This window comes from Triturus cristatus, chromosome 2_1 (assembly GCF_964204655.1).
Source record: "Triturus cristatus chromosome 2_1, aTriCri1.1, whole genome shotgun sequence".
In the NCBI taxonomy this organism is placed as follows: domain Eukaryota; kingdom Metazoa; phylum Chordata; class Amphibia; order Caudata; family Salamandridae; genus Triturus; species Triturus cristatus.
Genome location: NC_140581.1, coordinates 587,570,947 through 587,585,545, shown reverse-complemented (window position 1 = coordinate 587,585,545; position 14,599 = coordinate 587,570,947). Strand labels below are relative to the sequence as shown.

At 39.2% G+C, this 14,599-nt stretch overlaps 1 protein-coding gene across 10 annotated transcripts in view; it reads left to right on the top strand.

The window, feature by feature from the left end:
* The window catches only part of MCTP1 (multiple C2 and transmembrane domain containing 1), a 2,372,456-nt gene that overhangs the window by 1,023,139 nt on the left and 1,334,718 nt on the right, over nt 1-14,599 (top strand). For all 10 annotated transcript variants that reach the window (XM_085632490.1, XM_085632489.1, XM_085632491.1 and 7 more), the window contains exons 3-4: nt 6,531-6,673; nt 12,023-12,102. In XM_085632490.1, the coding sequence (XP_085488616.1) occupies nt 6,531-6,673; nt 12,023-12,102 (223 nt within the window). The remainder of the gene's footprint in view (nt 1-6,530; nt 6,674-12,022; nt 12,103-14,599) is intronic.

The window sequence follows — 14,599 nt, the reverse complement described above, 5'->3', positions numbered from 1 at the left end:
GGCATTTGAAGTTAGGTGGTCCACATTTTAGGTTACGCAAGGCTGGCGTGCCCATTCTAAGACCTGCCCCTCTGCTAGAATTCTCCTCTTTTTTTCCCAAAGGGCAAGTCTTGGTTTATATGAGAACTACCATGCTGGAAAACAGCAGATGTGACACTGTGTTGTGTCTAAACATTAAGAGATGTTGCTGACTGAGCAGAAAAAATAGCACACCATGCAGTTGGACCTTGTACGAAATGTTCAGACTATATCCCAAGAAGAAGAATTGAATAATAACGCGTACAGTGTATTACTAGAATAATAGCATGGCACAAAAAAAATGTGTTATGTGTGATTGTGCAAAGCAAAGCCAGCCTAAACAATGTAATATGCGAAGTGGGCCCAAGAGGGAACGTTCTAAAGTTTAAATGTCTGCTGATGTAGAAACCCAACATAGACCCAGATACAACATCACCTTCTTGGCAGCTGAAAAAAAACCTCCCATTTATGTCCACCGTCGTGGAGCATTGCCCCTGTTCCAGCATTTCATGCCTAAATCACATATATCTTTCCCTGTCATGAAAGGCAGCAGGATTGTGCTATAGACACTTTTTTTTCCTGGCAGACTTTGCCATTATAGAAAATATCACCTTATTAGACAACTATCTCTCTGCATCTACATGCTCTAAAAATCAGATTAAGTGGTTTACATAATTTGTCCCTAAAAAGAGACTAGCACAACCAAAGAAAAGGTAGTATCTCCACCAGAACAATGCATAGTTTGACAGATGCCACACTCCTCTCTGACAACGTTTAGCAACATAATACAAATCACATCACTGCAGCGGAGGGATTAGCAGATGAACATGAGCACAATTAGCTTAATTGTACTAAAGCTAAGGTTCCTGGCTGAAGGATCAAAAAGGACAGGAAAGGGTGGGAGCACACTGCTGACCTCCCAGCACAGTTCGCCCCTAAGCATTATGGTAAATGCAGTTTGTAGGGCACGCTTACTTGGTATTTTGCTGGAGTGTTCCACCAAAGTTGGTACAGATTAGTGCTGTCATCTCTAGACACGTGTGTCTGGATTTTATCCGTCATCAGTAGAGATCAAAAACCATTTTCTTCTGGGGTTGCTGAATAGGCTGCCAAAATTCTTACAGGTCTCAGTACCGCGCACAGGCGCATCTCCACTAGCTCGTCAGCTCAATGGCTCAAGGGAGCCTTTTTAAACAGGAAGGGGTGGGAGCACACTGCTGACCTCCCAGCACAGTTAACCCCTTAGCATTATGGTAAATGCAGTTTGTAGGGCACGCTTAGTTGGTATTTTGCATGAGTGTTCCATCTAAATTGGTGCAGATTAGTGCTGTCATCTCTAGACACATGTGTTTCTGGATTTTATCCGTCATACTTTGGTGGAACACTCCAGTAAAATCTCAAGTAAGCATGTACCAAGGGGTGAACTGTACTGGGAGGTGAGGCAGTGTGCTCCCACCCCTTCCTGTTTGGAAAGGCTCCCTTGAGCCAATGAGCTGACGAGCTAGTGGAGATGCACCTGTGAGCCTGTGAGAGGTACTGAGACCTGTAAGGATTGTGGCAGCCTGCTCAGCAACCCCATATAAAATGTGTTTTTATCTCTACTGATGATGGATGAAATCTAGAAACGCATGTCTAGAGATGTGCAGCACTAACCTGCACCAAATATATCAACTAAGATGCAATTCCTCCTCACTGTAGCCTACTGACACGTCATTCTGAAAGCTTACTTTACATTTTGGGTGATCCTTTATACTTTGCACCTGGTTACTGCCTGCTTCCACTTGAGAGTAAATTCCACATGAAGTTTGTTGTTTTTGCAACTATTGACAAATTGTGAATGTTTAGTAGATCTAATTTGTGCATTGATAATTGAAAATCTCATATTAGATTTTCTAATTCCAGTTGCAAATGAAGGAATCCTTAAATGTTCACTACACTGTACATTTTTTGCAAACCATGGTTTAGCAACCCTTAGTACACCACGCTTATCTGAGTTTAGGATTGCAAATCAGCTTTGTACCTCTTTATATTTGTGCGTATGTGGTTGTGTGTGGTGAGGTGCTCATGCCTATTGTTTGTGTCAGCAGTGCCATAAAACATTAGCAAAGGAGAAGTGCAATGTATAGTAGTAATACATCAGAACTACTAAAAAGCCAGAATAACCCTAAAGAACTGACCTATCCCACTCAAATGTCAACATTCTCATCAGCAGTTTAACTAAGAAATATGTCATCAACCCACCGCACCAACAATGTGAATAAATGAAATCTTCATGCTTGTCTGCAAGGTACCTAGCTAATCTTGACAGATTAAGAGCAGCATTCTCATAGTACATGTTGATGGAAAAACGAGCATATTTGATGGTCTCGACACTACATAGGCATCTAAAACACATAATCAATTTGAATGTGTTTTTTTCTTAATTGGACACACCCAACAAACTTCAACTCAGCGCAAGCAGATGCCAATAAATATATGTTTACTCTAGAGTCTCCACAGACATATAATGATCACCCCATCTCTTATATGCCCAAGCGTTGACACTACAGTGCACAGTTAGCCTACGTGATTACAAATTTCATGATTGCTCAAAAGACACATCACTTTATAGTCTAGAGCTGATCTACACAATCCAAAAGGCTTCTTTCTTTATAGTTAATGAAAGAAAGATCTCTGCATTTGAATGAACAGAAACAGATTTCCCCTTTTTGAAACGCAGTTTTGAATCCTGCTCTTTTAAATCTCCAGCACAGTCCAATCCCTGCTGGTCGATCCTTTGGGTAATGTTCGACTCTTCCACATTACTCCCCATCAGGTCAACATTCTCATAAACGAGGCACTTGTTCAAATATTAAATTTGAGTTGAATTCCGCAAATGCTAACTCCACACCTATTAGAGCCTTATTGTGTTATTTGGGGTGTGGTGGAACCAAGACATTAACTGTAAACCAGTTGATCTCGTGCACCGAAAAAATCTGCAGTTTCCCACTTCATTTAGGGGTGGAGGACCAGCAAGGGTTGTGGCAGTTGAGTGTAAGCTGACTGCTGTTGGAAACCCTTATCTAAAGGGCCATGAGCTGTAGAGGTTCCAGCAACAATGCAATGAAGGCAGGGCTCGTGATGCAAAGGTTTTCTGTCTGGATCTGCATATGGAAGGCATGGCATGCCTGGGCAGGAAAACATAGGCATGTCCCTGATCTGCAGGAAGAAAACTCTCCATGTGTCAGGAACATTTCCTCTTTGGTTTATTTCTGAACAAAAAAAAGTAGTCAGCCCCCATGACCTGAATTTTCCAGACTGTAGGTCAGCCGCAGCATTTTACAGGTGGCAGGGAACTCTGGGTTTGATAAGCAGAAAGATGCTTGGCTGGAGGTGAAGGGACTTCCGCCCATCACAGCGAATCCTAAATGGTCCTAGTTCACAGCAGGTTAGAGTGCCTTAATGCTTTGTTTGACTACCTTCAAAACTGATATTAAACTAATTTGTTTATCACAAGGTAAACCAACAAATCCTAAGCCTAAAAAATGAGACCGTCCTTAATCTACTTTATAGAGTGTCCATTGGCTCAAGGAGGAACAAAAAAAATCTTCTCAACGTAGTCCAAGTGTTTAATGGGTGCTCTCCTAATATCACTGCAACTTATTTCTCAAAATCTGCCTAAAACGTTCTATGTAAGCAAACAAAAAGAATTGCAATCATTCTGTTCCTGGAAGAGGTTCCTCCATTTAAAAAGACCAAAATGCTGGACACCTCTCAGACCAGGCTATAAAACTCAAAGTGACTACTTCATATTTCTTCTGCCAAGCCATTGGCTAACCAGATGTGTTAATTTTTACATGCGGCTCCTTCTCATTCATTCCTGCAACTTGTTTGCTGCAGGTCACACATTCGCAAGATGTCTAGAGCGAACGGAACTTCATTTTGATAAAGTTGGGAAAATAAGGCAATGGATTGCACAGATATACCTCATCAAATGCCTCTTTATTGTGGTATCCACTACTCTTGTCTATCCATGAAGGCATGGTAGTTACAATGCTAAGAGAAAGTATTGTGGTAACTTTATTAAAGAAATCCAAGCTGGCTGGTGAGGCTTCATCAATTTTTGGCAGTCACAACCTTATTAATGCAAGTTATTGACAAAAACTGTGGCATACCAATGACACTGATTCCTACCTTGCTGTGTCTTCTATCAGGTTTGGATTTACACCCTCACATGAAAAGCCCACCTCATTAGCTGTGTTTTATTAGATAATGCCTTTCTCTTCATTGATGAAGGCCAAGCACCTTAATGCCTTAATGGTTAATGATGGATCTTTCTCTGCCCTTATTTTGTTCCATAGATCCATTGGCAACGCAGCATCGGTGAGAATCCGCACCATTGTCTACCTACATTAATGTCTTAGACCGTAGGTCACAGTGGTTCCTTATGGGTCTATTTGCTTTAATAATATGGGTCTATTTGCTTTAATAATATTACCCTTACTATCGGGGATCCTGCTTGCACTCCATTACCAACAGTACTTTTAATGTTTACCTTTTGAAGTTTATCTTGCTCCACTCTTTGACATTTTCGGGAATAGCCCTGTTGCAGCACAGTCCATTACAGATGACTGACAGGTACATATTAACATTTTGAGCCATTACTGTGATTGATGAATAATGAATATTCTGTATTTGAATCTTGTTACTTTGACTGAATACAACTTCTTTTGTGCAGGATCTTTCTTACCTCTCTCGATATACCACATGTCTTTTAAAACACATTTGGGTTCTTACTTTGATGCTGATGCCACTGGGCATCGCATGTTAGTGCTGCTGTGATCACCTCCTGTTTCCAATTTAAGAGACTACAAGTAGTTTACATCTTTGTCCGTCTAGGCACCCGGCCCTAAATACTGACACATTTGTCAACTTCCACCTCAACTACTGAAGCACACCTCTTGCTTGCCATCCATGGTCCCAAATTTTGCAAAATGCATCTGCTCAGCTAATCCATAAACTAAAACAGAGAAACAATATTACCCTAGCAATAGTGCTGATATCGGCAACCCCCCGCTCAGCAGTAATTAGTTGTGCTGTGCAAAATAAACCGTCCACTGAAGATTTTAGTGGAGAAAGTTTGCTGCAGGTTTATTACATACAAGGAGTATGCCAACTTGGTGGGTTAACTACGGGCGATCCAAGGGCAGGCAGCGGTGACTAACATAAGCTGCCCTGCCCATCTGATGAGCCAAACTGCACCGTGGCCAATCCAATCGGTGCTACCATTTATTTGCTCAGGTTTCCAACTGCCCAAAGGACTAGCGGGGCGCCGTCGCTTTCCACCAGAGTCCTACCGTAAAGTCTCCTGGGATTTTGACAGCGTGTCCAGTGGGGGACGAAGAGGGTGGCCAGTATAAATACCTGTCCCCAGCCCACCGAGCATCGGAAATGACGCCGCAGAGGTGCCAAACCCAAGGAGGAGACTCCCAGAGGGGATCCCAGTGACAATGGGTGGAGAGGTGCCTGAAGCGGAACTATGGGGCTTCCCTCAGCAGGGCCCACTGCATGCGTCGCAGGTCATCCATAAGCTGTCGCCGGTAGGTCGTCAAGTTCAGTTTAAAAATCATGTGCCACTCCAAAGAAACCTTATTAGTTTTGCATCACTTTGCCTGTAGACAAGACATGCATCGGTGTCAACAAGAAAAGACAAGTTGAAAATTCCGTACGACAATCACACTTTTAATGTGGAGAGCTATTTCTTTGCTCTACATCCTTTATGTAATTAGCGTTCGATTGCACTTGGTCTCCCGCATTGAAACCTGCATTCTAGAAGTGATTGAAGATGGTCTTCTTTATGTTACTCTAGAAATTATAGGACCAGTGATGAGGCATTCATAGGGATAGGGAGTGGTTTCTAAATACAGTCCGTTTTTTGTATCTCATGTGGTTGATTTTATGAAGCCGGATGGGTTGTGTAGGTATTATTTTACTCTGTAGAAAATTGCTGTAGTCTTAAAGTTGCATGGGGATTCCTAGGAGGCATCATAATAAATACACAATAGAAGAAGTATAGCACTAAAGACTAGAATATTAAGCAAAATACCAGCATTGTGATACGTCCATGGCTAGTTCCTGGAATGACTACAATGATGCAGTGTTACAGTTATTCGTATTCCTAAATAATATTAACATGCAATTTCGCAATGTATTGTGCTCTGTGGTATTGTATCATAGTGATGAATGAATTATTACTCCTACTGCAAATTACAGTAAGAATTCTGACAGACCTTTATTGTTATGGGGTCAATAAAATGACTATAGGTGGATGATAGTTTAAATGTTGTTGGAATCACTACTAGTTTTCCTGGATATTTTCTGTTTAGTGCTTAATATTGCTGTTATATTTTTATAAACTCGACCGCAAATAAATGGCCGTGAAGTAATCAAGAATATTCACAATTAACAATGTAGAAGTTACAAAGGGATTCTCTATAAGTGCCATTCTTAATTTCCTGTGCTTTTCATAACAGGGACAAGTGATCCTTATGTCAAATTTAAAATTGGAGGAAAAGAAGTCTTCAGAAGTAAAACAAGACATAAAAATCTTAATCCCATTTGGGAAGAAAAGGTTTCGCTTCTAATTGATCAACTTAAAGAACCATTATACATCAAGGTGAGTATTTCCGCAGTGCATTCTTTCTTGTAGCTGAATTGAAAGAGAGCAATGTATTTAACAAGCCTTCTAAACCATGGGTGTTCAAAGATTGTCCGTGATTGCTTGTTACATGGCAGATATTCAGGATACCCACATAAATGAATATCTGTAAATGTATTCTAAATTGAACTCAATCCCATAATCATTAGTTATTCTGAAAGTATAGCATTTACCTCCCCTTCATGGGTGTACATTAGACAGGCCTGATTGGGACAGAAGTAACTTGCATATTAATGCAAGTGAATTGTATAATGAGATGTATGTTGTCCTGTTTATGTACAGTTTCAACCATAAACTCTGTAAGAATTGATAGGACTTTATGCACCCTGGTAAAAGTAAGGAACACTTTGGATCACCCTGGGAGAATATTCTAGGAGAAACAATTAAGTTAATTTACTAGTTGCATGATATCTGTATTTGTCGTTGCAATTTTTATGATTCAAATCATGAATGTCTTCAAGGATGTAGACCACCAGGGAAATTTTGTAAATTTTGTAATCGTGATCCTAATCCTTGATTTCATAGAGCAGGTATCCGTGGATAGTTCATCTGGGGAAAATATGTAAAAACTGAAAGTTACTTCATAAAGTGAGTAAGTGTGGTTGGTCGGATCATACTCGCATTTTTCCACTGGCAGATCTTGGATTACATTGCAGTTAGTACCCTTTTCTGATTTTGTCTCTAAACATAAGAAAAGGCCATTGCACTAAGGGGCCATGCGATATAGATGAATGTCCTAAACAATATGTGAAAAATGTTGGTTTGGGCATAATATTGTGCTATTTCATTTCTTTATGTATTAATTTTAGGTTTTCATCTAGTGTGTATTAGGCCCAAAAGCGTCAAAAAATCACACTGAAGAAAAAGAAGTAGATCAGCAAGCTAGAGAGGAAAATTGTGTCTTTATTCATACATCTGAGTTTGCCTAAGGAGGAGGTGGGAGTGACGTTTGGGATGTTTTTCAGCAATAGATAGTCTTTCACTTGTATTCTGAAAGCTGGGTGTGAGATCGGCCATATATTCTGGAGGAATATGACTAATCACATCGCATACCAATACGACTCGTGCCATTACAACGCAGGTATTACTACGCGATGTCAATGACAACGACATACCATTACATCGCAAGCATTTACCACGACTATACCTTTACAACGCATGCCATTACAACGCAAAGGCATACGTGGTAAAGGCATACTCATGGTAAAAGTTTGAAAGGTAAGTGACTCTACCCTGCCCTACCCTAAACCCTAAAAAAAGAGTCCTGTCCAGGATTAAGAACAAAAATAGCACTTTTGTTCCACTACCCTTTGTTTTTCAATAAAACAGCAGAATCTGTAACTCTTTAAAGTAGAGACGGTAAGGAAATTTTTGAAGAACCTTTAGCATGTTGAGAAGGAGGTTTGATAACTTGTACCCAATCCCCCACTTCAACCAATTTTCATTTAACCTTCTGATAAGCATCATGGTAGGTTTTACCAGATGCACGAGACACACCCAAATTGTCTCTTGCTTTTGCAATACAACCCTCAAAAGATTGTTTAGTACCAATTTTAACAAAATCAGGTATGACCAAAGTTCTGCTTTGTCTACCTCTCATCAAGACCTAAGGAGAGACACCTGTACTCGAATGGGGAGTAATATGATAACTCCAAATGTTTTCCTTTAAAAAATCAAATGCATCTAAATTACTTTTTAATGCAGACTAAATTCCTTCTTTGAAAAATCTATTGGCCCTTTCCACTTGACCATTGGCCTTCGACCAATACAAAGGTGCCTTTTCTGAACGGACCCCAAACATTTTTTAGAAAACTTTGCATTTTAGCTGAAACAAACTGCACCCCATTGTCAGACATATTAATCTTAGGTGCTCCTTCAAGCTGTAAAATCTTATCTAAAAAAAATACCACCTCATCAGTATTGGGATGCTCAACAAATGTATAATGCAACCACTTAGAGAAGTTGTCAATGACCACAATCAAAAACCTACTCTCCCTACCCAAGCAGTCATAAGGACCAGAAACATCTATGGAAATCTTCTGCCAGGGTTCCAAAGGTACCTCTTGAATGCTCAAAGACTCAGTAGACACTTTCCAATGTTTGTCTGAACAAACACAAACTTTGCAATTATCCACAAAACGCTCAACAACTGCATCCATTCCCAGCCACCAATAATTCATTTTGAGTAATCTTTTGGTACCCGAAACACCAGGATGTCCAGAATGAGCCAATTTGACAAGTTTTTCCTAATACCAGCAGCTGGGACAAATAAATCATGCATCAATAACATGTCATTCTCAATAGTGAGTTCATTGGCCACTTGAGCGAAACTTTGAAAACAAGAATCCAAATTTTTACTGGGCAGCCAACCATTGACCAGAAACTGTTTGACTTTGGTTAAAACCTGATCCTCATCAAGAAGTTCACACCATTCCTTCTCTGAACTGTCCATATCACAAGAACTAAGTGCATCCACTACGCTACCACACATTCGTGATCAATAATCTCCTCTTCAGACACATCTGCGGGAGGAAGTCTATCAGCTGTCCCATTCTTACCTCCTGAAATGTGCCTTATTTCAAATTTACATTCCTGTAGCTGTGCAATAAATCTTACCAACCTAGAAGAAGCATTGCCAGACCTTACACCATCCATCACATACACGAGGTTTGTGGTCCGTAACAAGAACAATAGGATGTCCCCACAAAAAGTTTTTTAATTTTTCTAAAGGCCACACACATTCTAGGGCCTCTTTTTCAATTGTGCTGTAGTGTTTCTCAGCACCTACAATACCTCTAGAAATGAAAGAGATAACTCTCTCCTTATCTTCCACCAGTTGGGTAAAAACTGCTCCCAAGCCAATAGCACTGGCATCGACAGTAACAACTGACTTTCCATTAGGGTCAAAAGTATTGAGACCTGGTGCCTGCGCAATGAGTCTTTTGACTTGATCGAAAGCTTCATCATGCACATGTGTCCAAACAAAATGTGTCCCTTTTTTTAGGAGTTGCCTCAATGGTTCCACTACTAAAGCATACCCCTTAACAAATCCCATGTAATGCTCCCCTAACCTAAAAAAGAGCATAGGGAATCCTTATCATAGGGTTTACTAGCCTTATCCAAAGCACTGACTAAATCCGGTTTAGAAAAAATACCACGACTTGAAAATTTGTGACCCAAATAATCAATTAAAATGTTGTCTTGAAACAACTGCACCCCTTTCATGCCCTGAAAAAGAGATTCAATTAGTTTCTGAAAGACACTGGCCGCTGAGGCCAGGCCAAACAGCATTCTCAAAAATCTAACAAAAGCTGTGAGGTCTTTAGAGGAATCATCAAGAACCACCTGATAGGCTGATTTTAGGTCAATAACTGAAAAATACTTAGCTCTATTGACAGCAGCTAATAATTCTTGAATTCTGGGCAAAAGATAGGTATCAACAACTATGTTTCTATTCAAAGACCTAAGATCGACACACAACCTAAATTCGTTATTTTTCTTAAGCGTGATCACAATTGCCGAAACCCATTCTGAGCTATCAGTAGGTTCAATGATGCCTTCAGCACACAAAGCATCCAAATGGGTCTTCAAATTCTGACGCATACCTAGCGGAACCATACGTACTTTGTGTTGAATAGGAATGTCTCCTTTCTTAAACTTAATCCTGTGAGTAAGACCTTTAACTTGACCAACTTTATTTTGAAAAACAGAACTGTGTCTAGCAAGAATACATTCAACTTTAGAATCCTCCAAATTGACTGAATTAACAGAAATGTCTCTCAATCTAATGGGACTATCCATACCAGGACACAATATAATGCCCAACTTACCCAGGCCATACCAACCCACAATGTTCTCTCCATCAATGGCTACATAAGTTTTCGTTAGAACCTTACGTTCTTTAAATTCTAAAACATCTTCAAAATGCCCAAACATGTTAATGTCAAAGTTGCCAAAAGGTTTGGGGTTGATATCAGTATGTTTAAGTTTAACATTCCTCCAATTTTCTTTAAAAAAAAAAGAATATATCGGACAAAACAGTTATAGGTGACCCTGAGTCTGCCATAACATCCAGACTTACTTCCCCAATGTGAACAACACCTAAAGGTGCTTTGAAAGGTACATTTACCCTATTGATAACACATTCAGACATGGGATCATACAATGTTAAAAGTACATTGTTTAAATCCTCTTGAACACTAGAAACTGAGTTCACTGAAACATTCGGAGAAGGTCTTATGGCCTTGCACACACTTTTAAAATGTCCAAACTTATTACATTTTATAGATTTCTATTTTAAAGCAGGACAATCAGTAAAATTAGCAAGATGCATTTTCAATCCGCATCTATCACAACTTGGTTTACTGCTTTTAACAGCTCCTGATTTAATTGGTCTTTGAACAGATTGAATGGCACACACCTGAGAAGAAGTTTGACTTCATCACTAGTAATAGCTCTAGCAGATTGAATAGATCTCGCAATACCTTTAGCAAGATCTAAAACTTCTGCTAATGCTGGATTACGACAAACTAATAATCTTTCTTGCACTTTCTTGGATTCTCAATTGAAAACAAACTGATCCCTTATACAGTAGTCAACATTGGCTCCAAACTCATAATTGGCTGCCACACAAGAGCTGCAACATAGTCTTCAATAGATTCATCAACAAGTTGTTTCCTTTTATGAAAAGTATGTTGTTCAATCATAACCTTGGGTTCATCTACAAATTGTTTTTCCAGTCTCGCTATTGCTTCTTTATCAACATTCCAACCTTCACCTTGACCAGCGGGAGCAGTTATCGGAGCTAAATTCTCAAAAATATCAATGGCTGCTGTACCTAAAAAACAGAATAAGATTGCCTTCTTTCTTTCTGATGGAAACTTAACACCATCAATCCCCAATAAATAGTTTTCAAATGTTTCAAACCACTTTTTCCACATCAACTTTGGTTTACCTGGAACCTGTAGAAAAATAGAAGGTTGATTGCAAAACTGGGAACCAGCCATGGATATACAGTACACTAGTTTCCTGTAGAGAAATGGAAAGAAATTAAAATAAAGAGCTAATGTCACGGGTCAGTAGAATAACCTTAAAGTAATCAAAACTGCATATAAATTGACAAAGTGAAAGTTCACAAACGAGAAAAAAAAAATAGTTTGCATGTCACTGAAGTTCACCACAAGAGATCCAAGTCCACTGCGAAGAAAATAAATATTAATAAAAAAAAAACAATTTACATCTAAAGATGTTTAGGAGTGCACTGAATTAAACCTAATACTCTTTCTACTCTTCCTGTTTTTGTCATAGGTCTTTGATTATGATTTTGGACTTCAAGATGATTTTATGGGATCAGCGTTTCTGGATCTCACAACTTTAGAGTTAGAAAGGTACTGTACCCTGTAGATTTGCATAAACAAATGCTGCCAAAATAATTTGGCAGTTTTAAGTAACAATGGATTTGCTTCATGCCTAGCACAATGTTTTGAAGTGATAATAATTTTGATAAATGTCATATACAACTATAGCTTATTGTATGATGCAGTGTCACTTGTGTTTTATTCTTCGGGGCAACATGTAGCAGCCTTAAAGGCACTCCTACCTACACCCTTTGAAATCAATCTGGATACATTTTCATATTCACATGCTCAACATTATATTCAATGAAAATGTGTAATTGCTTGCCAACATGTTGTAGCTTGTAATATTAAATTATCATTTCACAAACAAAATACAATGCACAGAACATTGCATTATGAATTAGTATATACAAATGCTGTTGCGCCATGACTTCACTGAACATAAAAAGATGTAAACTTACTTATAGAGGTTGCACACATGAACCAATGCTGCTCCTAACAATCTTGTTATAAAACGAGTCATTTTCTTTAAACTTCAGTATCTCCCCTTAAATTATGAGTAAAAGTATCAAAAGTATGCAAGCAGATTTATGTGACATGTAAGTGACTGCTTGCATAATAATAATATTACCATACTATTACTACATTACATAAATAATTCAGTGGTCCTGCATTTTCTTCTTACCCAGTTTGTCATAGTTATCTTTACATTGTAAACAAGTTCTTTCTCATTAAACTAAGATCCATTGGTTTCATATTTGTTACTTCACACTCTTTATAAATCATTTTTTCCCGCCTACTCCCCTTAATTTTATATTTGAATATATACACGATTAAATGTCTTGAATATTTATCTCTTCATTTTGTGAAAACCTGTTAAGATTGTTACATCACTGCCTCAAAATTGATCTGGTAGTCAAATCTAATGTGCTTCATTTCCAATGTGAAGCCCCATACATGCTTTCTATCAACGTCTCTGGCAATTCATAAAGGTCTCCTTCAAACAACCTCCCCAGTTTTTCTGTCTTGCATGTTGCTTGCGTTCAAATACAACATTTTACCATGAACTACTCTATAGGTTTCAATTTCCCTGCCAACATTGTTGCCTAACAGTCATTGTGAACTAATATCCATATGTAAATGCAGACCACCACTGATCTGGGGAACAAACAGAATTTCCATGGACCTTTCCGGAAGCCTACATTACCGGCAATCATGACGATGGAACTACTCTACACCACTGCATACCTGCCTACTCACACCTGAGTGACACACCATATGGGCTCCCATCATAGGTCTCCCAGTGAGGAGCCGATATCACAGGGTGGCAGGGAAAACGAGCTGATAACCTCTGTAAATAGTGGTTTCCTGTTCGTTTTCCGAGGCGTTGAACTGCTGACGTCCATTAAGGGGTAGTTAAACACCCCAGGACATCAGCACCAGCCTCAGGAATCTTTTTTTGGGGGGCAGGGGCTTTGGGGCGGGGAGGGTTCAAAAGTGCCTTGTAAGTACTTTTCAGCATGAAGACCCCGCCCTCTTCAAGGTCATGCCCCCTCCTCACACAGTGAGATTGTTCTTCACGTTGGCAGGTATGCACCAGTACCCTGCATGTAGGTATGACCAAGGACTAGTAAAATGGAATGTGAGCTCAAAACCGACTCTCTGAGACTGAAGCTACATGAGTGAATTATTGTTTATATAAAACTATTTCTGATTTAACGACAGGTATCATAATAAGAAGATGTATTGAACTACGGTGGACAAATCTATTCATGCATAGTCGCGCAACACTGGGCCTAGGCCTTGGAAGGCAGTGCTTTCAGATGTGGTTGGAAACAAAGCTGTTGATGTAGGCACTGATTTATTGTTAGGATCCACTGGAAACAGAACGGGGAATATATTGTTCTTTAATTCCTCCCTACATGCTCTTCAATGATGGGGAAACCATGGCACACTACTTTATGCCATGGCTTACTTGGATCAACTCGCCATCACATCTAACTGTCAATACGGCGTTTAAAATTATAAGGTTTTTCTGTTAGTGTTATTAGGTTTCTTTAAAAACCTGCTTCATGGTTCATTCCAGTTGGTCGCCACAACATAAATGTTGATGGTTTCCTTAAGCTCTTCAAATTGTTGCAATATTAGCTTTTCTGTTTTCTGTGTGTGGCAAATAGTTCCTCAAACAGTACTGCCCCAATTTGGGGTTATAAATATTTGTACAATACTCAGTAAATTGTTAGTTTGACTGAGTAACTGTTTCATAATTTAGATGTTCTGCAAAGTATTCTTTCTGTTTAAAGTAATTTTTTGTATTAAAAAATATAGACACACGTTCTATGGAAATGACCATTAGTTCTAAACGCCTGAAAGTTCTGTTTTGTCCAAATAACGGAAAGGAAATAGCTACTCCTCATATTCAGACATCCAGGGTGACCATCTTTGAAAGTATTTGTTAATCATTAAATGCTGCATTAGCATGCAGGTAAAAACAAGTGGTTCATAAGTGGCCACAACACATGAATCC